This window comes from Gopherus flavomarginatus, chromosome 6 (assembly GCF_025201925.1).
Source record: "Gopherus flavomarginatus isolate rGopFla2 chromosome 6, rGopFla2.mat.asm, whole genome shotgun sequence".
In the NCBI taxonomy this organism is placed as follows: domain Eukaryota; kingdom Metazoa; phylum Chordata; order Testudines; family Testudinidae; genus Gopherus; species Gopherus flavomarginatus.
The window spans coordinates 33979267-34003303 of NC_066622.1; the positions used below are offsets into that span (position 1 = coordinate 33979267).

A 24037-nucleotide genomic window follows, 5' to 3' on the forward strand; every position below is an offset into this window, starting at 1 on the left:
CGCGGCGCGGGCCCTGCGGCCGGACTGCATGCAGCCCATGGGTGCGCTGCCGCCACCTGGAGCCCTCGGCTCCGGCCGCCGCGCAGTCCCCGGGCGCTTTGTGAGGTCAGCGCCCGGCGCAGTCTCCAGGCGAGGGCATGGTCCGGGGCACGGCCCCGATTCCTGGGAACCCGCTGCACGCAGCACCCCGCCCGGCTCCGGGCTGTTCCCACGGGCCACTCCCAGCGGCTCCGCCCGCACCACGGCCCCGCCTCCGGCTCCTCCCCGGCAGCAGCTCGCAGCTGCGTCCCCCACGCGTCCTGCCCACCCCAGGTGAGACACGCCCCTGAGGGCGGAGGGGCCGTGTAGGAGACTCCATGGCTGGGGGCAGGGCAGAGAGGGGACAGCCACTGGCTAGGGCACAGACCAGCTGCACGTAGATGGAGAGCTTATGGGGGGGGGTCATGTACAGGGGCCCCTCCCCCAATACCCACCCTGGGAGCAGCCTTCCCCCCCACAGGCACTGGACCATCTAGGAAAGAGTAGGGCTCATCCCAAGGCTCCACTGCACTTCGCTCCCCCCACACAGACACACACACTTCCAGGACAAGGCATGGTTACAGGTTCTTTTTACAGGGCTGTGTGACAGCTGTTACAGCCTGGGAGTCCAGGGGTAGGTCCAGATCCCTCACCCCAACTATCTGCTCCTCTCCTCTCTCACTGGCCCATGGAATGGGCCTTAACGGACCCAGCTCTGCCCTCCAGCCCCTCAATGGGCTGTGGCTGACCCCAGCTCAACCTGCCTGTGCATGTACATTTGTCCGAGGTGGGGCGGGGGGCAGCATTCTCTGAGAGGTTAGGGCCCTGCCAACCCCAGCTAGGGCTGGCACATTTAAACCCCTCCTTCACCCCCGTCCCTTTCAGCAGCAGGGGAGAGGCTGGTGCCTCTGGCTAGCAGAGACATGAGGCTTCCCCTCCCCTTGTCCAACCAGGAGTCCCTATGGCCGGGGTGGGGAGCGAGTTCATTATCCTTTCTGGCTGGGGCACAGGCTCCCCACGTGCCCCTCTCAAGGCCCAGCGCTCGTTCTCTTCTGCTTCTTGGGATTCTTGCCTAGCTGGATCTCCCGGACATTGGGGTCCACAGTGCGCCTGAGCACTGTTCTGGTGGCCACAGTCTCCATGCCATCCCACAGCTCATCCTCCTCCTCCTTCACATCGGCTTGAGGGGCTGTAGGTTCAGAGTCTTCATCCTGAGGGGGTGGGGTGTTGAGGGAGGCACAGTCAAAGCAAGCAGCACCCCCTGCAGTCCCCTGACTACGTGAAGGGGCCCCTGTAGAAACACAAGGGAAGAGTCCCTACCCACTACCTTAAGCAGGTTTAGGGGAGCAGGAGGCCCCAGCCCTGGGGTCTCTCCCTTGCTCCACGCCCCCAACAGCCCTCAACCCAATAACAATGCAGCCAGGAGAGAGGCAGCCAAGATGCAGCAACCCCACAAATGGAGCTCCCACACCCAAGAGGGAGCCCCCTTTGCTCCCTCCCCTCCCACCACACTCACCTCCCACTTCTCACAGCTGGTCAGCAGAAGACAGTTCAGCCGGGACTTCAGATACACCTGCAAACAACAGGGGTCAGAGATCAGGATACAGCAACATGTCCATAAGGGAGAAGGAATCACTGCAGCTCCAGCCTCTCCCAGCAGGGGGCACTGTAGAGAGTGGCAAGAGCAATGGCAGCAGAGGCACTACCAGCAGGGGTGCTGTGCATGGGATAGGCGAGGGCGCAGCTCTCACCTTGTGTACCAGGCACTTGTCCTCGATATTATGTACCCGCAGGAAGCGGTCAAGGCCACAGGAAGCCACGAGTGGGAGGGCTGGGTGACATTGGACGCTGCGCACACTCCCAGCAAAGCCCTTCAGGCATTTCACCAGCCGTCCTGCCACAGAGAGAGACGGATCATCACTGAGCCAGCTCCCAGGCCCACCCCCAGAGATCCAAGCCAGAGGGCCCAGTAGCACCCTGTCCACTGACTCAACTTCAACCTAGCCTCTACCTCCTAACTCCCCACCCCCATGAATCCCTCCTCCACCCCCAAGGTTAGACTTCTCCCCTGCCCCAAGAGGAACAATGTTCCCTCTCCCCTACAGAATCCCATACTCCCTCCCAACATTAGCCCCCCCCCCCCCCATACCCTGAGGCTGGCAGCAGCAAAGCGCCATGGGATGCATCCTCGCCCCAGCCCCTGCTCACCTTGCCGCAGGTCGATGACCGCCATGTCCCCGTGTGAGCTGCCTACCACCACAGAGCTGCAAGAAGATGGGTGTCAGGCACAGGCAGGACAGGCGCCACTGCTTTAACTCCCCACTCCATGGTCACAGGGATGCCCACTGCCCAGCCAGGCTTCTGCACTCCACCACCCACCAAGGAGCCATCAGCAGCTCCTTCCCCTCCACCCCAACCCACTCTCCACTCAGATCTGGAAACAGAACCCAGGAGCCCAGGCTCCCAGCCCCCCTGCTCTGATCCAGGAGCCAGTGCTGCCTCCCACCAAACAGAACCAAAGCTCTGAATAGCTATCAGCTGCCTGCCCTTGGCATTTGTAGTCGGTGCCTCACCCCAAGCCACAGAGCCACTGCACTGCCCTCCCATAACTATGTTCAGTGCTCCCACCCCCTCAGCTGGCAGGGAGAGTGACTCACTCAGCACCAGGGGTGAGGGAGAGGGCTGTGAGGGGATACTCCCCATAGGTCGCCTCCAGCACAGGGCGCCGCTGTGGGGAGCTGGGGTCGTACAGCCGCACCTGGGAGAGACAGAGAGGGCATCAAAGTGGCCCTGCACATCCCTTCCCTGGCAGACAACCACTCTGCCCCAAGCAGGTGAGCTGAGGGCATCAGAGGTCAGCTACTGTCAGGATACAAACCCTCCAAACACCTGAATGCCCCTCTCCCCAGCACCCCCCTCTGCATCTCAGACCCTGATTCCCCTTCCCCATCTGCCCAAGCCCTCCAAACCCCAATCCAACACCTCTATCGCCCCAACTCTTCCCTCCAGTCCCCGCTCCACAATCCCTCATCCCTGTTGGCACCTCAGACTGATCCCCTTTCCCATCTCCCCCACTCCAAACACCATCCTGCACCTCCCCTTCCCCAGGTCCCCCTCCCTCTACTCCCAGCCTCTCAGACCCCAGTCTGCTCATCCCTCCTTCTGCGGGCTCCCCAGATCCTGATCCCTTTCCCACCTCAACCCAGCTCACACCCCCACTGCCTCCCAAGTCCCTCCCCAGACCTTCTCCAGAACCCAATCCCCACCTACACACTCCTCCACCCCCTAATACCACCTCCCCCCTACAGACTCCAATCCCTCCATTGCATCCAATCCACCCCTCAGGCTCGTACCTGGTGGTGCCCAGTGCAGGTGACAATCTTCTCAGAGCCAGGTAGGAACTGCAGGTCACGCTCCCACACAGGCACCCGGAGATTGAGCCAGTCATTCCGCACCTGCCAAGAGGGGTGAGGCAGGGTAAGGGGAACCACAAGGCCTGGGCCGGGTTTGCTCCCACATGGCCTGAGAGGGTGCTGGGCTCCAGGCAGGGGCAGGAGATGAAATGTAGATCTTGCCAGGGATTGGGGGAAGGGATGGAGGGAGGAGGAGTGTGTATGGTGGGGCACAGGCTCAGGAAACAATGGGTAGGTCAGGACAGACTCTCCCCCAAGGCATAGGATATAGACTGAGGGCCAGGCCAAGGGCTTCCCTCCTCACAAGGGCAGATGCTGATAGAGGGCATGGCCAGGTAGGGGTAGGGCCAGGGCTCCCTAGAGCATGAGCTTGTAGGGGGAACGTCTAGGGCAAGCACTCACATTTTTGGCACGGAAGATGGGTTCCTCAGGCCGATACAAGTCCCAGACCTTCAGAGCGTTCTCCTTCCCACCTGTCCCCACACACTGCGGCTGGGCAGGGTTCTGGCGCATACGGCACACACCAGCCCCCACCTGGGTTTCCATCTAAATAGGGCAGCAGAAAAGAGGGAGTTACGATATCCCTGAGTGCAGGGATCCTGGCAGGACTGAGATCCACTGCACTTATCCCTCCCCACAGGGCACACAGGAATTGTCCCCGCACAGCTCGACTCCCTGAGACCAGCCTGGGAGGCAACAGTGTTAGTCCTAATCCAACTCAGATTCCTTCCTAATGCAGCATTCCCCACTTAGCCATATCCCACCATCAACCCAGCATCCACTGCCCCAGGCTTCTCCCCATGAGAGACTTACGTTTTCGGATGAGGCATCCCGCCAGACCTTGAGGAGACCAGACTCCACACAGGTGATGATGGAACTGCACATGCCGGCCAAATGGTGGAGGTGAGAGGGAGAAAATCCAGATAGGGAGGAGAGAGAAATAAATCATTGTTAATTTCTAACAGCAGGCACAGGCCACACTCACTACAGGAATTAGTGGATGAGATGGATGGATAGGCAGACAAGGAATGGGTGTCACAAAGGGAACTTGAATCTCCTGCCTAAAGAGGGTGAAAGATGCTTCTCTCCCCATGGGTGTATTTCTTTTTGGCAGCTGGGTAGATTAAGTCTCTGAGTGAACCATCCAACATCAGCTGCTGTAAGAGACAGGACAGCAGGCTAGATGGGCCCATTGGTCTGATCCAAAGGTAGGCATGTGCATGCATGTTGTGATATGAGGTTCAAGGAGCTCCCAGGTCTAACCTGGGGGTGACAGGGAGCAGGAAAGGGTAAGCGATCTAATCCAAGGGTTAGCTGCATGAGACCCAGGGTTAGATGGATCTACAGATCTGATGGGGTGGGGACAGAGAGGGGGACACTTGAGGATAGAGGGATCCATGAGTCTCCCGGGAAGAGGAAAATGTGAGAGACCTGGAGTTAGATAGGCCTGATCCTGGGCGGGAGGGAACGGGGGGGATGGGTGAAACCTGGGGTTAGATGAGCCCACAGATAAAAAGCTGGAAACAGGCACAAGGGAGCTGGGGGGAAGCTCCCTGGTTTGGGGCACGGTACCCACCTGTCGTGCACGGCCAGGCCACAGAACGAGCCCTCCCCGCCCAGACATTGCCGTGACTCTGTGAACTTTCCCTTCTCAGTGCTGAACAGCTTCACGGACCCATCCAGGCAGCCAATGAGGATCTGGGGAAGGAGAGTGGTCAAGGGGCACCCCGACTGCAGCCCCTCCCACTGCCGCCCCGACCCTTCGGCTGCAGCCCCTCTAGGGTGACCAGACAGCAAGTGTGAAAAATCAGGACAGGTGTGTGTCAGGTAATAGGAGCCTATATAAAAATAGACCTAAAAATCGAGACTGCCCCTATAAAATCGGGACAGCTGGTCACCCTAAGCCCCTCCCCCACCGCCCCCGCCCCCTCACCTCGGACTCGGAGGGGTCCCCCCAGCACATGGCGCAGACGCCCTCATCCCGGCGCAGCGCGGAGGCCGCCACGTAATTGGTGGCCTGTCTCCGCCGCAGGTTCACCCCTAGGAAAGAGACAAGAAATGGTCACAAAACGGGGGGGGGGAGGAGAATGGGACAACACGCCCCCCCCCCCCATCACGGCCGCCCCTCCCCGATACCTTTGAGGATGCCGGTCTCGGATCCAACCCACACGTGATTCCACCGCGCAGAAGACGCCATCTTGACTCAGTGCCTCTCTCTGTCCGCTCCGGCTCGCTCCCTCCTGTCTGTCCTAGTGGGCCAGAATGTGCTAAAACAGAACGGGAGTGGGGCGGGGCCGGACCGCTTACAATGTTACGCCGGAAGCCGGATGTGTATTAGACCTCGCGATTTGTGACAAACCTGGGACGGATTTGCTTCCGCTCCGTGGTGTCTCACCGAACCCTATCCTACCTACACCTAGTCCTACTCGCAACGTTCCCCCTTACTGCCTGTTCATTGTGCACGCTCCCCTTCCCCACCAACCCAGATTTCGTGTGTTGCTTGAGCAGATAGTGTGCACTCTTTTTGCCCCTCCCCAGTGTGGAAAGTCCCCATTCTCTGCCCACCTCCCACAGCAGCCAGGGGGAGGAGTCATAGTAATAAATGAGCGAGAGTAGTTGATTTCAACTTTCCCTTATGGTATTTGTTGACTATCGGTCTCATGCCAGTATTTAGCCTTAGATGGGATGTGTCACGCCCCGAGCAGCAGCCGCACTCATGGGCATAGCCGGGAATTTAGAGTCAGGGAGCAGAGAGTGCCCTTTGTTGGCTGTTTAGATTCTGACCTCATTGGGGCAGGGACTGTCTCTTGCTGTGTCTGACCAGAAGACCCAATCTCAGTCAGGGTCTGTGCAGTGCCCAGTCTGATGGAGCCCCTGATCTTGGTTGGGATTTATGCAGCACCAAGCAAGAGGGGACTCTGACGTAAGTTAGGAGACTCTAGGTACATGCTCATAACTGATATGGGAGGAGACGCAGCACATTGTGTTGATGCCTCATTTTTTTATATTTAACTCTAAATAATTAGACTGGGAGAGTCAAACCTGGTTATTAAATGTCAGTAAAATTAGCATTTGACACACAGCCATAGAAAAATTTATTTACACTGGAGTTGCTGAACAACAATAATAGATCTTCACAACTGACATAAGACAAAAACGAAAGGGCAAAGAGTCAGTCCAGCTGTGGCCGGAGTCTGACCTCCATGTATTTTAATTGCTGAACACCCCCACAGCCAGTAATGGCCCCTTCAGGTCAAATAACTCCACCTTCTTTGCACATATCTAATATCACAGAGTAACCCCTCTTTTCTCATTCCTGCAACCTCCCCATCTCTACTGACATGGGTGGGAATTTCTGTCTTCGTCTGTATTTTGGTACAGGAAACGATGCCTCAGAGATACTGTTAAGTCCACTGGGGATTTTGCTGTTGCCAATGTGGAAGGTGCTCAGATACTAGGGGGTTGGCAGAGCCTAGGCATTCTCACAATACAGACCTCATCCACAGCAAGGATGGAGGAGAGACCTGGTACAAGGAATGGAAGGAACAGAAAGACAGCTGGAGCCACCCCAAGGGGTGGATTTATCCATCTATCCCTGGCTCCACCAGTACAGTATCTGGGCACCTCACCAGCTTTAATATGTTTATCCTCAAAGCCCCCCTTGGGATGTAGGGCCATGCTATTATCCCCATTGAACCAATGGGGAACCGAGGCACATGGAAAAATGAAGTGACTTGTCCAAGCTCACACATGGAATCTGTGGAGGAACAGGAAATCAAACCCAGGGCTACCAAGCCCCAGCCTAGCAAGCTAACTAGTGGACCATGGTCCCTCCATACACAAGCTACTACTGATACACAGAGGGTAGGGATTGGCAAGGAGGTCAGCAGAAATGGTAGCATCAGGGTCCATCTCAGCTCCACCCCATCCCAGGATGGAAAACATGCATGCCCAGGGGTCTCCGAATTTCTGTGAGCAGCACAAATACCATCCCTTATGAGGTCACAGTCTGTCTAGGCCCCTCCTCTGCAGGAGCACGTTCCTCCCATCAGACCCAGCACAGCATGGGAGTCTCAGCAAAGCTAGAGCAAGATCAGTGGCCTGTTGGGTTCCTGCTTTCCAGAGCTTGTGCATCAGCTGCCTTCCTGCTGTTAGCAGTCAGGGCAGGGGCAGGCTGCACCACAGTGTGGCCAGGAAGGGTGGTCAGCACAATGCCAGGAGCAGGGCTGGGCAGGCAGCACCCCTAGGGCACATGGCCCAGACACTGATCTAATCCACACCCTCCACCTCCTGGAATGGCTTGATGACATCAAAGCAAAGGCAGGTGTGTTGGCTTAGCAGCCCCAGGTCCCCACTGCCCATGCGGTCCTGCAGGTGCCTCGGAGGAGAATGGGGTGTGTGTGTGTGCGCGCGCAATGAGTTTGAAGGGGGAAGCCATTCTCTCTCTAGGGAGCACCTCCAGGTCCAACACCACAAAGACCTTGGCCAGACTCTCACCTTCCTGACATCAGACACCACAGCACTCATGAGCAGAAACCTGTTGCAAAGAGCTGAGCCTGCATCCCAGCACCCCATCCGAGAGCCTGAGACCTGACCCTTCATCTGCATCACCCCAACTTCCAAACCTTCCCCCCCCATGCCTGAGCCCAAGGTCCCACATATCCCCACCACAAAGACTGGGCCCTGTACCTTGCCAGCTGCTGCATTTGACCTCCCAGTGCCTGGGACCTATGTCATCCTACCACAGTGCCTCAGGGCACCACCCTGCCCCCCAGTTCCCCTGCAGAAGGGTGACCGCAAGGTAGAGAAATAGGCAGGGAGGGGCTTTCACTTTCCCTGCGGCTTCCTCTGTGCGTGTCAGTATGTGAACACAGACCACACATACACCTAGCTCATGTAGCGGTCCCCCCACCCTAAGCAGCTTTCACCTTCCCTGCCTTCAGTAGCAGCAGAGAATAGGCACTGCCCGGGCACTGGGGCCTGCTCAGGTGGACACAGTGCCCGCTGCTATGTGCTGGCATAGCTAGCTGCCTTCCCACAGAGCCCCAAGTGGCTGTCACCATGGTGAGCAGGTCTCAGCTACTTGGTTCAGCCCTGGCAGATGCAAGCCTAGGGCTGACTGCCAAGGTCCCGCTTAGCAGTAGGTTTGGCTGAAGTGGGAGTTTGCCTCAGTTAATCTTGGGCTCCCCAAGGTCAGGCATGCAGCTGCTGTGACAGGCTCAGACAGGTTAACCCCTCCCTGCTCACAGCATCTACTGCACCCAGGAACCCATCAGCCAGATGGTCAGCTGCAGGGGCTCCCCAGCAAAGTCTGAGTGGGGAGGAAGAGAGCTGGTGACTCATAGCTCTGCCTACTGGGGAGATTGCTATACACAGGCGGCTTTGTCTAGGGGCATCCCACACGGCTCAGGTGCCAAGCCAGCACCTCTGTACCTTGAGGGGGCAGAGAGAGACCCCTAATGCTCTATTGGCATGTGCAAACCAGAATTTCTTCAGCATGAGGGGGGCCCAACCAAGCTCTAAGCACATCAGGCACCCCAAGAAGTCTGAGCCCAGGAGCTTGGCCCCATCCCACACACATAGCTTTCTTCTCTACGAGCTGATGGAGCTGTAGAATCCATGCTTCAGAACCTAGCATGACAGCCTAGGCAAGTGCACACACCTGCCCTGGGGCAGCTCTTGGAGCACGGATCTCACAGTCTTCCAGCCAGGATTTGGGCAGAGGGTCCCAGCCCATCATAGACATGGACTCCTCAGTGGTCCTGGAGCAGGCTGGACTCAAACTAAATACAAGGGATGAAAGTCTCCTTCACCCTGAAGGGCTGTGTGGCTCAAAAGCTTCTCTTACCCAGAGAAATGGGTCCAGTAAGATATTACTGTGCCTTTGCACTCTATATGCTTCATGAAAATATGCTTATTATTTTGAATGATGCAACTGGAATATGCTTTATGCAAAAGGTCTCTTGTAAGGTATCATTACAAAGCTTGTAATCTGTTTCAGAGTAGCAGCCGCGTTAGTCTGTATCCACAAAAAGGAGTACTCACGGCACCTTAAAGACTAACAAGTTTATTCTGAAGTGAGCTGTAGCCCACGAAAGTTTATGCTCAAACTGGTTAGTCTAAGGTGCCACAAGTACTCCTGTTCTTATAATCTGTGTTCATCCTATTTGTTTGCATGAATTATTTCTGTCTGAAGTTAGGATAATATGTTTACATCAGTAATATAAATTTAAGAGGAAGTCATGAAAGGTGCTTCAGAAGCAATGAACTGTAAATGGCTCCGTTTACTTGCAAACCTTCCTATGTACTGTGGGCCAGCCGAGGAAGAATGGAGGCTGGGGGCTCATAGGACGTGATCATGTCACCTGACACTGGAATCCATCTTAAATCTGGTACTTTTCCATTTACAAGGAGGGGGGAGGACCCAGAGAAACAAAGGACTCCTGTCTTGTGCCAAAGCTATAAAGGGGGTGGAGCAGCACAAAGACTTGGCCAGTCATGAGAAAACCCTTAGTTACCACCTGAGATTGCTGCTGGCGGTAACAAGGACTGGAGCAGGGAAAGGATTGGGCCCAGCCTAGGAAGGAGTCTAGTCTGTGAAAGAAGCAGATTGGAACATTGCTGAGGGTGAGATAGTACCTATAAATCCATTTCCTAGTGTATGAGTCTTAGACTTGCATGTTTTTGCTTTATTGGGCTTGGTGACTTACTTTGTTCTATTACTTGAAACCACTTAAATCCTACTTTTGATACTTAATAAAATCACTTATTAATGAACCCAGAGTGATTAATAGCTGGGGGAAGAAAACAGCTGTGCATCTCTGTGTTTAGAGCAGGGGTCAGCAACCTATGACACATATGACAAAGATGGCACACTGGAGCCTACCGGGACTCCAGCATGCCATTAAAAATCCTGCTCAGCCCAGCCCAGTCCGCTCTCCTCGGCAGGGGCAGGGAGCAGAAGCATAGCCATGCGCCCACTGTGGGCAAATAGCCCCACAATCCTGGCACAGCAAGCTGCAGGGTCCATGCTCCTGGGCCAGGTCAAGTGCAGCAAGCTGTTGGCCCCTCCCCCATCTTCTCCCCTCCCCTGGAGCCCTGCCCCCACACGCAGTGCTCTGGGGGTTGGGGCTGCGCACTCCCATGGGGCAGCATTTGGCTCCACAGAGAGGCAGACATGCTCCCCCCTCCCCTGGAGCCAGGCTGCGACGCACAGCGCTCTGAGGGGGTGGCCAGGGGACAAGGAGCTGGGGGGGGTTTGTATGAGTCAGGAGTTCTGAGGGGGTCCTGTCAGGAGGCAGGGGTGTGGAGAAGCAGGGAGCAGGGTCAGTTCTGGGGGTTCTGTCAGGGGGCAGGGAGCAGTTGGATAGGCCTGTGAGTGCCAGGGGTCTGGCTGGGGTTGGGATAAGGGTTAGGAGACAAGGGGGCAGTCACACAGCACTCTTGCCTGAGCCCTGAACCGCTCTCACACACACTGCTGATCCCTGCCCTGAACCCCATACCTCCCTCATACACATGCAGCCCTCTGCTTGACTCCTTCATTCCCCCATCCCCCACACCCTAGCCCTGACTCTGGTACCCCTACACATACCCAGCCCTGACTCCATCCCTCTGCTTTGAATTCTGCACCCCCATCTCCACCTGGAGCACCAAATGGGAGCTCCTACACCCCACCCCCCATTCCCACCTGCACCCTCACATCAAATGGGAGCTGCCCAGGTAAGTGCCCCACATCCCTCAACCTGAGCCCCCTCCCTCATTTTAGCTCCTGGCCCAACCCTTCACCCCCAGCCCTGTGCTCAGTGCACTCCCACCCTCACCTCAGTGCAGAGAGGAGAATGGCCAGAACCAGGGAGAAGGTAGGTACCCCCACTGTATATGGGGAGGGCTGGGACCCCAGACTGGCAGCGGGCTGAGCAGTTCTGGCAGCTAGGATCCCACTGGCAGGAGCCAGTGGATGGATCCCCTGAGTAGCAGTGGGCTGAGCTGATCAGTCTACTGCTGGTCTGGGGTCCTGGCCACCAGCCCCGCACAGCCCCCTGCTGGTCTGGCGTTTGGCTGCTGGACCTTTACCAGCTGGGGTCCCAGCCACAGGCCTTGCTCAGCCTGCTGTAGCCTATGTGAATAGAATCCCAGACCAGCAGCTGGCTGAGCAAGCTTGTGGCATAAGGTCAACATTTTAATTTCATTTTAAATAAAGCTTCTTAAACATTTTGAAAACCTTGTTTATTTTACAATATAACACTAGTTTAATTATAGAGACTTAGAGACCTTCTAAAAAAAACATTAAAATGTATTACTAGCACGCAAAACCTTAGAGTGAATAAATGAAGACTCAGCACACTGCTTCTGAAGGGCTGGTATTTGGATGTCTTGGTGCTAGAACCAGAGCATGCCAGGAGTCCCCTCAGCATGACACTGATAAGGTATCACACTGAATATCCCCATTTCTGGCCCTGTCACACAGCAGTCAGGTATGGGGCATTGCTCCTGCTAAGCATACTGGCTGAAACCAAGGACAGGGAAGTGCCTGCAACCCTGCCATTGTAAGCGGTATAACTTGAGGCTATGCAAGGGCTGAGTGAATGCATTTAGTGTCCTGCCTCAGCTGTTAGCTGAGGATGGAGACAGCCTGCTGTGGCATGGCAAGAGCACCAGCCTTAGTCACTAGGATGCAGGACAGCTTAGGCACAACCAGCAACTCTGGCCCTTGTGGAGACAGGATCCCCATGGGCCAGCTGGCCTAGAGACCAACCCCCTTCCCCGCTCTATAGGGTTTGCAAGCCAGAATGAGGCTCCTTTTCTTTAGCATAAGAGCTTAGCCCACCTCTAAGCTTTGTCCAGGGAGCTGTAATGCCTCACTGCAGGTATGGGTAAGCAGGGCCTTAACTCCACCAAGTAACTCTCCCTCCTCCCCAGCATGATACCAGCCAGCCCACATGCACACTCCAACAGCCTGGTGTACACGGGGGTGGGGGTTGGGAGAAAATCTATCTAAGAGATGCAACTTCAGCTACAAGAATGGTGTAGCTGAAGTCGATGTCGCTTAAATTGAATTAAAATTGCTTACTTTGCATCCCTGCAGCACTGGATCAACAGCTGCAGCTTCCTGCCGCTGTCAACTTTGCTCCTGCCTCTCACACTGCTGGAGTTCAGCAGTCTACAGGAGAGCAATCAGGGATTGATTTACTGAGTCTACACTACATGCGATAAATCAATCCCCAATACATTGATTGCTACCCACTGATCCAGCAGGTAGTGTAGACATACTCCAAGGCTCCAGCTGTTCTGTGCAGAGATGTTTTATTTAAACAGTCAATACACAAAGAACCACACACTTAAGGAGCTGGCTGCCCCCATCAACACTAAGCTGCTGCTGGGTTTGTCACAGCTGAGCAGGAAGAGCTCTTCCTGGAAGCAGGTGTGATGGCACAGCTGCATCTGGCCAAATGCTCCAACCTGCAGGAGGGAAGGAGACCAGTGAGAGGAGTGCCCCTGGCCAGGGGCAGACAGACAAGTCCCAGGGTCAAGCATCAGAAAGTACCAGTCAGTCAGTCACCAGCATCAGACTGGGGCGGTAAATGGTTCATCATATACTCAACCACATGCCCGAGGAAAGGGAGAGGGTCAGTATAGGGGTGGAGCTAGTCAATTCCAACAGAAGGCACCATGCTATGGGGTGGGTGCACCAGCACAAGGAGACAGCTCTTCCCTGGACATGGGAAAGGATCAGCACACAAGGGGCAAGTACAGGGTCAGTAACAATTACACTCACTTGCTGTGCTCGGATGAGCCATCCTTCCAGGCAGCCCTATGAGAAACAAGCAGAGAACTACAGGAGAGCTGCTTCCCATCATACCCCACCCCTCACCTCAATGCCACACAAGTCCCATCAGACAGTTCCTTTTGTAACACAGTTTCCTCCTCTCCCCCCACCGGCCCAGTGGGTTCAACCTTGGCAGGTTCTGGACCAGCATGGACAGTAAGATGTGACCTGGTTTCCTCATCAGGACATGACACCTACCCACCTCTCACCCACAGCCCAGGGAGAAGTGGGGCCATCCCCCACCTGTATTGCTATGGAGGGAGCAGAGCTCCTCTTTAACCAGTCCCTTCCCCAATTGGTGCTTATCAGCCTACCTGCAGCTCAAATGACTGACTGCCCATTCCCTGGCAGGAATGCCAAGACTCCTGAAACAGAAGAAACAGCTGTTGGAGGGCTGGGCAAGGAGCAGGCCACCATGTTCTCAAACCACACTGCTACCAGGCTCCTGGCCTCAGAGGGAACCACTCAGTCATGGGGATCAGACTGAGGCAGTACGAGTCTCACTGAGGAGCCAGAGTATGGGACAGGACCCCTGCCATAGGGCAGAGCTTGCTATTCAGCTTACAGTGAGGGGCAGGTGTGGTCTCTGCTCAACTCCCCTTGCCCATCCCTCCTTTACACCCATAGGCCCAGCAATCACTCACCATTCCAGGCACTTCAGAACCCAGGCCTCTGGCTACCTGCTGGAACAGGACAACCCAGTCAGCTACTCCCCAGCACACAGGCCCTAAACTCATCTCCCACTCTGCGCAGTTTCTCAGTTGTTCAAATATTTTCATGTGTATAGTAAAATCAAAGTGAGCTAGTTTGGCTCATCATTAAAACTGCAGTGATCACCTCTTACCCCACAAGACAGCACTTTACCACATCTGCCACAACTGGGTTCTGACTAGACCCCCTAGGCACTACCACAACTGTTTAACACACCCAGAGCTGGCTGCCCTGACACCACCACAAAGTTCGACTCCCTCCATGCCCCTTGTCCCAGTGGTTTGGGGAGGAAACTTTAATTTCAGTGGAATTTGCAACACATGCCCCAGACAGGCAGAGCTGAACACAGGGACAACTGCAGCATCTGGTCTCTTACGCATGCTTCTATGCAAGGGACATTTGCAAACAACCCTGGAGAGAGCTGAAAGGCACTTACCCACGACTCAGTACAGTGCAGCCATCCACACCAGCATCTTTAACCTAAGAGAAGAAAGGTTATTTGACCTGAATCCTTGAGGCCCTGAATTCTAAACTTGCATCCCCAGACTAAGCTCCCTGAGAAGGCAAAGCCTGCAGCCTGTTCATCACCAAGCCTCAGAGTCAGAGTCTCAACAGCAATGTTCAGCCGAACGAGAATCCAAAGCGAGTTCATCATGTCAGTGGGAACAGGCAGCTAGGACTGAGCCCCATCTATTATCAGCTCATGATCTGTGTGCACCCTTACCTGGGCAGCTGGATTGGAGTTGGCCAAGACTTACTCCAGGAACCTGAAAAGAACCAGAGCATCTGATTAGTGTTTGCTTTCTCTGCTCGGGAGTGGTATTCATCACCCCAATGCTCAAATACAAGGTGCTTTGAGACTATATCCCTCTCCCCTTGCTGTTTTACAGGGTACTTCTCCTGCCTGAGAAGGCAGTGTGCAGAGCACAGTGTTATGGGGAAAAAGGGTGGGTTAATCAGCCATTACACTCAGGGAACAATGTCAGATCCAGCCAAATGTCCCATCAGACTGCTCCTCTTGGAGCATGTTCTCCTCCTCTCATGCTGCAGATACCAGTGGGTTCACCTTTGCAGGTTCTGATACCAGGACAGCTAGTAAGATAGGCACAAGTTTCCTCATTGGGACTGTGGACAGAGGGGGCACTAGGACTGCGTAGGTCACTCACCCTTCTCACATCAAGGCATCTCACCTGTATAGAGAAGAGAATCGTTAGTGAGCACAGGACTGGGGCAAAGCTCATTGGAGCAGAGCCAGAGCAGTATGATCAGGGCTTTGGTAACTCAATGCCATGAGACAAGTGTCGTCCAGCTAACATGGTATCATCCTTTCAAACTGCCACCTATCAAAGTAATGGCCCACCCCAGAGCTACAGAAGGGGAACTGGACAGGCCCTACTATGCTAGGGACACTGTAGGAGATGCGTTTACCTGAGACAGGTATTCATCCCAGGAGGAGTTCACCTAGATGGAAAGCAGAGAGCCCTGTGAGACAGGTGTCTGGATGAGTAGCATCTTTGGCTCAAGGGTCAGCTGCCATCAGAACTCTAACATGCTTATTGACCAATGTTCTTCAAAACTTTTCAGAGGAACTGGTTCAGATCACATGGCAAGGGGGCTAAGGCACTGATATACCCAGAGGCGAATGCTCAGCACACAGAGCCTCGGCAGGGCAGGCCTTCCAGGCCCACAGAGACCAATAATTCCAAACCTACCTGTATGAGGTTGGATTCCATCCAGGGATGGGGGTAACCTGAAACAGAAAGAGCAGATTAACCCTATTCCTAGACCAAAAGTCCCTCACCTATCCCTAAGGATGATCTCTACGTTCTCAGAAGTAAGCTGGCATCACAGACACTCAGCCATATGCTTGTCTGTTTGCATACATCACTGAACAGCAAGGGAACAGTAGCCTGACTGTGTCCATGGGAAACAGACCCACCTTGCAGCCTACACTGACCAATCACACAGCAGTCCTCAAGCTGGGCAGAGGATTGAGCTGCCAGGCACACAGGAATGGTCAGACCCATTTGTGGAGCCACAAATCCCCATCCTCAAAAGAAAAAAACAAAACAAGACACCACTCTTAGATTCTGCCCTAGCATGCACTACCATTGACTGAAAACCCAAAACATGGGAGACAGCACTGCTGCAGTAAGCAGGAGGAAGAAGTTTGGATCAGTCCAATACATACAGATCCCAAGCCAGCACTGACCATCCCCCTCCATCCTGCCCAGCCATCATGCCAAGCAGGGCACTTTCTGCTGGTCTAAGAGGGATGCATACTTGGAGAGGCAAGGCTGTTCCACACAGGAGACCCACCTAGCAGACAGTGAGTCAGTGGATGAGGCTCTACTTAAGCCCCAAGACAACAGCGTGTATCCCTGCTCCCATCCAATCCACATTAGGGAAGACAGCTGCACCCTGACCATGGTGTAAGTGAACTGGTTTCCCCTGTGTAGACCACCCCATGTTCTAGTATCATTTTTATCAGACGGAGAAAGCTCAACTACTCACATGTGAAGAGGCTGCAGATGCATACGACTGGTAAGACCCATGCCTGAGAAGAGACACATATGAACCTTAACATGCAGTCACTAATCCTCCTACAAGAGCATCATTCCTGCAACCTGGTCTACCCACTCCCATGTTAAGAGCAAATGCTCTCTTTTGGTGCTGTTCAACAAGAGCCTGCTCCACTCCCTGCAAGGCTGAAGCACCAGGCCACAGAGACCTAAATGTAATCCACACCTACCTGAGCTAAGGTCAGTGCCACTCAGAATCTGGTAAAGATTTTCTCCACTGAAGCCTCAGAAAGAGAGAGTTCAGCATTTATCATCTTTGCAGCACTTCACCGTTCTCCCAAGGCACCCAATTAACAGCAATGATATGCTGCATTAACAGTGACATGTCACCACCACCACACTCCACCCTGTAGCATGCCCCACTCAGCTAGCTTTCTATAGCAGGCAAGCATCTAGGAATTTCAGCCATTTAGACATCAGACAGTATGACACTATGGCCTTATAAATTTAACCATGGACCCAATGGCCACCCTAAATGTCCCAAATACAAGAAACACCTGCCCCTAGGAGCTGGGCTGAGCCTGGGAAGGAGTTTGAATGGGAGAGAAAGTGCATCTCTAACCAGTGCTACACAAGCTCCAGCATACATGAAGGCATTTGCAACTCACCTAGCAAGCAATCAGGAGCTTTAAACCCTGCATACAGAGAAACATCATTAGGAACATGGAATGGACACATGAGCCCCATGGCAAAGTGGGCAGAGCCCTAAACTACACCCCAACATGGGCAAGATTCCCCAATGGTCCCCAGTGTCATGGCATGGCTGCCCTTCATACTCTTGGCCACAGGGGTGGGGGCAGGTCTGTTCTCCTCAGATTTATTTGGGGTCCTCACAGGGCTGTCAGCACAGGTCTGTGATAGGTCTCATCATAGAGAGAACAGCCTCCGCCCCAGGCACCTGACTGCAAGGGAGTCCCGGCCAGAGGTGGCCCTGTGGGGGAGAGCACCCCCTGAAGGAGGAGCGATACCGCACGTGGCTGGTGCCTTGGCGCATGGTGGCTGCAGGGCCAGGCGTGGGGAGCGCTCAGCCCATGTCCAGGGCTCCTGCAGAGAAATCGCCCCCAGCCACTCCAGCGCTTTCCCGAGGGGCGGAGAGCCTCCCGGGCCGCGCTCCAGGCGGGTTTCTCATGCGCAGGGCTCCACCTCCCTGAGCAGCGGCGGCGCGAGAGCGTTTTCCCAGGGCAGGTTGCGGGCGGGGAAAGCGAGCAGGGCAGCGGGCAAAAGGACCATAGTGGGGAGGGCACCTAAGGCAACACACGGGGCGGGTCACGTATCCCCACCACGGAACTATGTGTCACCTGTGGGGGTTCCCTCACAGCAGCACCCGCCCCCAGCACCATACACCACGTGCAGGGTGACCAGCTCGGAAGTGTGAAAAGTCAGGAGTGGCTATAATAGGAGCTCATAGTCAAAAAGCTCCTAGTACCAGGCCTGTCCCTATACAATCAGGGGATCTGGTCACCCTAATCACATGGCTCGCAACATGGCGGCGGAGCCTTCCCCCGCCTCCCAGCCCGCGGGACGCAGCTCCCCGCCCGGTGCGGGTGTCACTCCCTCCCAAGATCCCCGAGGAACCGTGGGTAGCAGCCGCCCGACCCACAGGAGAGGCTCCCGATGCGGAGCCGCGTGGCCGCGAATTACCCCTCCACACTCACCCAGACAACTGAAGAGCCAGCAGCGGCCAAGCAAAATGGCCGAATTTACTCCCAACCGGGGCTTAAATACCCAAGAACCAGGGGTATGCTGGGAAATCCTCCTTGCTCAGAAGGAAGCCGAATGCGCATGTGCAACGAGGGGGTGGCGGGAAGCCCAGAGCTTGTGCCCGGCCGAGGGGCCGGCGGTACCTTGATGTTCACGCATGCGCAATATGAATAAGGGGCTGAGGCAGACGCGACGGAATATGAGAATGCAAGGATAGGGGGAAATAAAAGGGAAGTCTGAGTACCATGCGCAGGGAGGAAGTGGAACGTTCGAGAGCCTGAAGGTGCATGCTTATGGAAATAGCGGGATGAACGGCAATCTGGACGCGCAGGAGATGAAGGCATGCGCGAGAATCCCAGTGCGCATGCGCTCTATGGGTGGTGAGCGGGCACGCGCCTTGGTGTTGTGCGTTCGAATTTGGCGGGCGCCAGCTGCGGTGTCATCGTTGGTCTTTTGTTTGCAGTGACAGAGGGGAGGAGGGAAAGGAACCCTCTCCCCCTCCCTCCTTAGGAATCTCCTCATTGCCCTCCCCTCAGGGCCCTCCGCGGGTCTTCCCCGCCCCCACAGGAATTACCTGAAGGATCCCTGAGTCCCCCAGCTCCGGTTGACCCACCCCCAGCAGAAACTCGCTCCAGCTCGGCCTCTGGTCCCCTCCAGGGACCGTGTCTGGTTCCTCCCAAAGACCGAGCCAGACCCCCGCCCCCCAGGAAATGGCTCCATCCATGGTGGGGTTATACTGGCATAGCTACAGCCCCGTGGTTACTCTGCTTACAGCAGCAGAGTCCGGTGGCACCTTACAGACGTTTTGGAGCAGGAGCTTTCCTGGGTGAATCCCCACTTCGTCTCATGCATCCGAGGAAGTGGGTATTCACCCACGGAAGCTCGTGCTCCAATACGTCTCTTAGTCTGTAAGGTGCCACCGGACTGGTGCTTTTACAGACCCAGGCTACGTCTACACTACAGCATAAAATCGAAATTACTAAAACCGGTTTTATAAAACCGATATTATAAAATTGATTTTATGCGTCCACACTAGGGCACATTAATTCGGTGGTGTGCGTCCATGGTCCTAGGCTACCATCGATTTCCGGAGCGGTGCACTCTGGGTAGCTACATTAAAGGAATGAGACCAATAACTTCGATTTCCGTCCACACTAACCCTAAATCGATATAGTAATATCGATTTTAGGGTTACTCCTCTCGTTGGGGAGGAGTACAGAAATCGATTTTAAGAGCCCTTAAAATCGATTTAAAGTGCCTTGTAGTGTGGATGGGTACAGAGTTAAATCGATTTAACACTGTTTAAATCGATTTAACTGTGTAGTGTGGACCAGGCCCCAGACTAACAGGGCTGCCCCTCTGATACTCTGCTTACAGGAGGCCAGTCAGTTCCCCTATGTAGACATGCCCTGCGTCGGGGTCCCAGCAGCCAGCTCTGCTCAGTCTCCTGCGCTCCCTTCACTTTTGGCAGCTGCTGCCGCTCTACAGGTGGGGCTTTGGCGCCACCTGCTGGTTGTGATTTCAAAGCTTGGTGGAAGAACAACTAACTGGAAGGGAGGAGCAGCTCTCCCTGAGCGCCTGGGGTACATCGAGCCCCACAAACCAGCCTTTCACAGGGGAGTAACGCTGAGCACTTCACAGCTGCACAGCGGCACACACGTTGCATGACGTACACGCCTCCCAGAGCTCCTTGGAGAGGAGGTAAATAGCTTAATCTTCACTCTGCAGAGCAATTGGAAAGGGGCAGCCACCTGCAGTGTCCTGTCCCAAGACACATGGTAAGAACCAGAAGTTAAGTATTAGTGTTTTGAACTTGTGCTGTGGAGAATTGGGGCCCCTGTGTGCTGGGTGCAGTTGAGTTTCCAAACGAAGATTACTGGACCAGATGTTGAGTGGGGAGAAGAATACAACCCAGTCCATATAGTTATCTATGCAGTTATTTATATACAGGTGAGCTTCAACATTATAAAAAAATAAGTATTTCTGTGACAGACCCTCCCTCATTTGTTCCTCACACTGCTGAAAGCATTCACTGCACAAAGTGGAATCCCAGCTTTTTAAAAGTCCTCCAGTGACACACACAAGCTTATGGCTACGGTTACCAGATAGCAACTGTGAAAAAACAGGACAGGGGGTAGGGGGCATAATAGGCACCTATATAAGAAAAAGTCCCCAAAAATGGGATGGTCACCGTACTTATGGCTATAAACTCACACAAAACAACATCAATAAACCCACATCCTAAAAATATCACAATAAAAAGGTTATATAAAAAAGAGATTCAGAGTTCAAACAAATTCAAATTTTTAACCATTATAGTCTCCCTCAGGGGAGGTGCACCATTCCTGGTGATACTGCAATACCAGATAGATGCATGGAGAGGATGGAGCAAGCTCCTATTCCATCTCCCTGTTCCAAGAATCCATTTAATATATAGTCCTATAATAGAAGATGTATCAGATATTAAACTGATAAGAACAGATATAAAAATTGTATTAAAGCTAATGTTTAAAATCAAGTTTACACAGTTAAGAAGGAAGGTACTGTACATCTGGGGTGAGGCTTGAGTTATGAGAGATTACAAATATTGATTACAAGGTTCGTAAGATACACACATAGTATATAATCAGTGTAGATCCAGATTGGGATATGGGAGTTTTTAAAGCATCAGTAAATAAGTGATCTTGGGTATGCCACCCATAGAATATATTTAGAGTCCAAGTCACTATTGGTGTAGCGCAGTGGTTCATGAGCCCCTGGGGGTTCGTGAAATATTACAGAGGGTTCTTGGGAAAAAATTCCCTAATGGCAAGAAGAGCTGTCCCTAGGGATCCAGGCAGCACAGGGCTAGCAGCCTGGAGCCCCTAGACTTCCAAAAGCTAAGCAGATCAAAGCAAGCATATCTATCACACTGAGGAGATTTAAACTTCAAGACTCCTTATAAGAAATGGAAAGGGAGGTGGATATTTTTTAAATTAAATAGGCAGCTAGTATTGTTTTTAAAATTATTATGAAGAGCAATTTTAAGCTTTGTTGTAACATGCATTGTTTGCCTGGACCAGAATGCTTGTGTAGGAGGAACTCTGAGTTGGCTTCTTAAATACCTTCATGGTGTTTCTCATCTGATACTCCTTGATGAAATATAGGAGCCTTGTTTTATAACAGGCTTATTCAAAGTGATACAAGCTACAAAAGTGAGATCTTGAAAGAGTGTTGCCATTTTCATAATGTAATAAAAATACTGTAATGATAAATAATAATACTAAATATTGTGTAATAAGCATGTCATAAAAACAAATTTTATATTTCCAAGATCACTGCTTTTATAATTTATACTCAGGTAAAGGAGAAAATCCCTGGAAATATTCATTTTTAGGACGGGGTTTGCAAGACTTGACATTTTAGTGAAAGGAGTTCTCAGGTTGTTAAAGTTTATGAACTACTGGTGCAGCGAATAGGTACATGGGTGGGGTGCATCCCTTGGTTCATCAAGGAAGGAATCTGCTGGTCTTGTTTACTTGTCCTAGTACTGAGACTGACTCCACATGCTCTCGGCACCGGGTCGTTGTGGGGTGCCCCACATGCCCAGGGCTTCCACAACCAGGGTGTAGATCTGGACCTTATAGTCCTGGGCTTTCAGGGTGTTGGCCAGCAGGGTGTATTTCAAAACCTTCTGAGCTTGGACCTCATGGAAGACCAGAGACCTATTTTCAACTGGCATCATTAGCCAAAAAGCTGAGAGGCTTTCATTGAAATTTCATGCAGCCCTCCTGACCCCATGGTTTTGCACATGACGACGACATGCACTTGAGAAAAAAGAATAAGGAGTACTTGTGGCACCTTAGAGACTAACAGATTTATTTGAGCATAAGCTTTTGTGGGCTAAAACCCACTTCATCGGATGCATGCAGTGAAAAATACAGTAGGAAGATATATATACACAGAGAACATGAAAAAATGGGTGTTGCCATACGAACTGTAACAATAGTAATCAATTAAGGTGGGCTATTATCAACAGGAGAAAAAAAATGTTTGTAGCGATAATCAGGATGGCCCATTGACAAGAAGGTGTGAGTAACAGTAGGGGAAAAAATTAGCATAGGGAAATAGTTTTTACTTTGTGTAATGACCCATCCACTCCCAGTCTTTATTCAAGACTAATTTAATGGTGTCCAGTTTGCAAATTAATTCCAATTCTGCAGTTTCTCATTGGGATCTGGTTTTGAAGTTTTTTTGTTGAAGTATTGTGACTTTGAGGTCTGTAATTGAGTGACTAGGGAGGTTTTTTTCAAAAACCAGTTGGAGAACACTTCAATCTCCCTAGTCAATCAATTACAGACCACAAAGGAAAGAGGAAAGAAAAAAAAACAAAAAACACAGCAGAAGGGAGGATGGAAGTCTCTCAGGCCTGGTCTACACTGAGGCGGTGTAGGGGGGAAATCAATCTAAGGTACGCAACTTCATCTACGAGAATAGCGTAGCTGAAGTCAACGTATCTTAGATCAACTTAGAATCACTTACGTTGCGTCCTTGTGGCGCGGGATCGACGGCCGCCGCTCCGTCAACTCTGCTTCCGCCTCTCGCCATGGTGGATTTCCGGAGTCGATGGCAAAGCGATCAGGGATCGATTTATCGCAGGGATCGGCAACCTTTCAGAAGTGGTGTACACAGTCTTCATTTATTCACTCCAATTTAAGGTTTCGCTTTGCCCCACTTACATTTTTTTGTGGTTTTAGATGGATCATTCCAGGTATATTTTCAGGAGATATTGTACCTGCTTGGTCTCATCCGGAGAGAGAACAACAAAGAGAAAGCACAAACAAAACCTCCTCCCCCAGATTTGAAAGTATCTTCTTTCCTCATTGGTCCTGCTGATCAGGTGCCAACTAGGTTATTTGAGCTTCTTAACCCCTTACAGATAAAATGATTCAGTACAACTGCCAAGGGATTTTATGCTAGTAATTTCTCTATATTTATGACACCCTGTAACTTCAAATAACCTGAAAGAAAAGTACAAATAGCCAAACAAATTCACTCACCCCCAGATTAGTACTCACACCTTGTTCGTTCAGCAGGGGGATCTCCGTCTCTCCCCCTCTAACGCCCGTTTGCTAGTTCCCCGTGATCGCTTTTTAAAAAATTGAAACTTGAATCTAGGAGAAAGAAACTAGAGAGCAAGGAAGATGAAAGAGGGGGAAAAAACAGTGAATACTGTACAGTTTAACAGAAATAACTAGACCATGGTGGGATAACGTTGCCCCTTTTAAAACAAAACACCTTGTTAAAAAAAATGCATTGCAGTAGTGTCTAGAAGCCAAACAAGGTCAGAGCCATGGAGCTAGGCAGTGAACAAAGACGTACAGAACCTGCTGACTTCCTTACATGAAAATGTGTAACACTGCAGCGTGAAAGCTGACTTAATAGGGAAAAGATACCTACAATACTGTTAAGCAGTTAAAATGACTATTTTCAATTCAGTGTTCATAGTAATAATCCCTCTGTATAGCAATCATGTGACCAATGGGTGCAGTTCTGTTGTACAAATACATAAGAGCTGAAGACATTTTTTCACAATATTAATACCATATCTGCCTGTTGATCCTGTCAGTTATCACAAGCTGGGCAAGCTTGTTCTTGGTCAGTCCTTGGATGGGAGCTCTCCAAAGGTGCTGTGAGAAGTGGCGTCTGTGTCCATTGGCTTGAAGGAATAATGAAACTGTGAAGAGATTTGTGCATCAAGAGAATCCACTATTCATTATCTTCCCCGGTCTGACTGTCAGTCTAGT

General features: G+C 52.5%; 1 protein-coding gene, 1 long non-coding RNA gene and 10 other non-coding genes across 16 annotated transcripts; all 12 read right to left on the bottom strand.

Annotated features, from left to right (window-relative positions):
* Positions 1–583: 583 nt before the first annotated feature.
* On the bottom strand, positions 584–5862 carry WDR74 (WD repeat domain 74). The gene is made up of 11 exons (XM_050960868.1): positions 5568–5862; positions 5365–5471; positions 5008–5129; positions 4245–4308; positions 3834–3977; positions 3372–3473; positions 2676–2776; positions 2227–2282; positions 1770–1912; positions 1535–1591; positions 584–1229 (listed from the first exon to the last, which is right to left on the bottom strand). Exons 1-11 carry the CDS (start codon positions 5626–5628, stop codon positions 1047–1049), a joined length of 1140 nt encoding a protein of 379 aa, XP_050816825.1. The 5' UTR covers positions 5629–5862; the 3' UTR covers positions 584–1046.
* Positions 5863–12717: 6855 nt separating this feature from the next.
* Positions 12718–18295, bottom strand: LOC127054584 (uncharacterized). Of its 5 annotated transcripts, none has more exons than XR_007775280.1 (12): positions 18206–18295; positions 17159–17185; positions 16483–16525; positions 15908–16018; positions 15681–15718; positions 15397–15429; positions 15135–15158; positions 14405–14735; positions 13902–13937; positions 13572–13619; positions 13207–13242; positions 12718–12890 (listed from the first exon to the last, which is right to left on the bottom strand). It is a non-coding gene; the product is annotated as an uncharacterized LOC127054584 (long non-coding RNA). The 5 variants fall into 5 exon arrangements; XR_007775277.1 differs by having other exon boundaries at positions 13572–13622; XR_007775279.1 differs by having other exon boundaries at positions 13902–13940.
* On the bottom strand, positions 12959–13031 carry LOC127054636 (small nucleolar RNA SNORD31). Its single transcript, XR_007775310.1, has one exon. It is a non-coding gene; the product is annotated as a small nucleolar RNA SNORD31 (small nucleolar RNA).
* Positions 13319–13443, bottom strand: LOC127054640 (small nucleolar RNA SNORD22). The gene has a single exon (XR_007775314.1). It is a non-coding gene; the product is annotated as a small nucleolar RNA SNORD22 (small nucleolar RNA).
* LOC127054637 (small nucleolar RNA SNORD31) lies at positions 13705–13768 on the bottom strand. Its single transcript, XR_007775311.1, has one exon. It is a non-coding gene; the product is annotated as a small nucleolar RNA SNORD31 (small nucleolar RNA).
* Positions 14010–14081, bottom strand: LOC127054630 (small nucleolar RNA SNORD29). Its single transcript, XR_007775305.1, has one exon. It is a non-coding gene; the product is annotated as a small nucleolar RNA SNORD29 (small nucleolar RNA).
* On the bottom strand, positions 14558–14627 carry LOC127054635 (small nucleolar RNA SNORD30). The gene has a single exon (XR_007775309.1). It is a non-coding gene; the product is annotated as a small nucleolar RNA SNORD30 (small nucleolar RNA).
* LOC127054639 (small nucleolar RNA SNORD22) lies at positions 14967–15093 on the bottom strand. Its single transcript, XR_007775313.1, has one exon. It is a non-coding gene; the product is annotated as a small nucleolar RNA SNORD22 (small nucleolar RNA).
* Positions 15500–15576, bottom strand: LOC127054631 (small nucleolar RNA SNORD28). Its single transcript, XR_007775306.1, has one exon. It is a non-coding gene; the product is annotated as a small nucleolar RNA SNORD28 (small nucleolar RNA).
* LOC127054632 (small nucleolar RNA SNORD27) lies at positions 15793–15861 on the bottom strand. Its single transcript, XR_007775307.1, has one exon. It is a non-coding gene; the product is annotated as a small nucleolar RNA SNORD27 (small nucleolar RNA).
* Positions 16737–16812, bottom strand: LOC127054633 (small nucleolar RNA SNORD26). The gene has a single exon (XR_007775308.1). It is a non-coding gene; the product is annotated as a small nucleolar RNA SNORD26 (small nucleolar RNA).
* Positions 18296–20580: 2285 nt separating the features above from the next.
* On the bottom strand, positions 20581–20770 carry LOC127054610 (U2 spliceosomal RNA). The gene has a single exon (XR_007775290.1). It is a non-coding gene; the product is annotated as a U2 spliceosomal RNA (small nuclear RNA).
* Positions 20771–24037: the final 3267 nt, after the last annotated feature.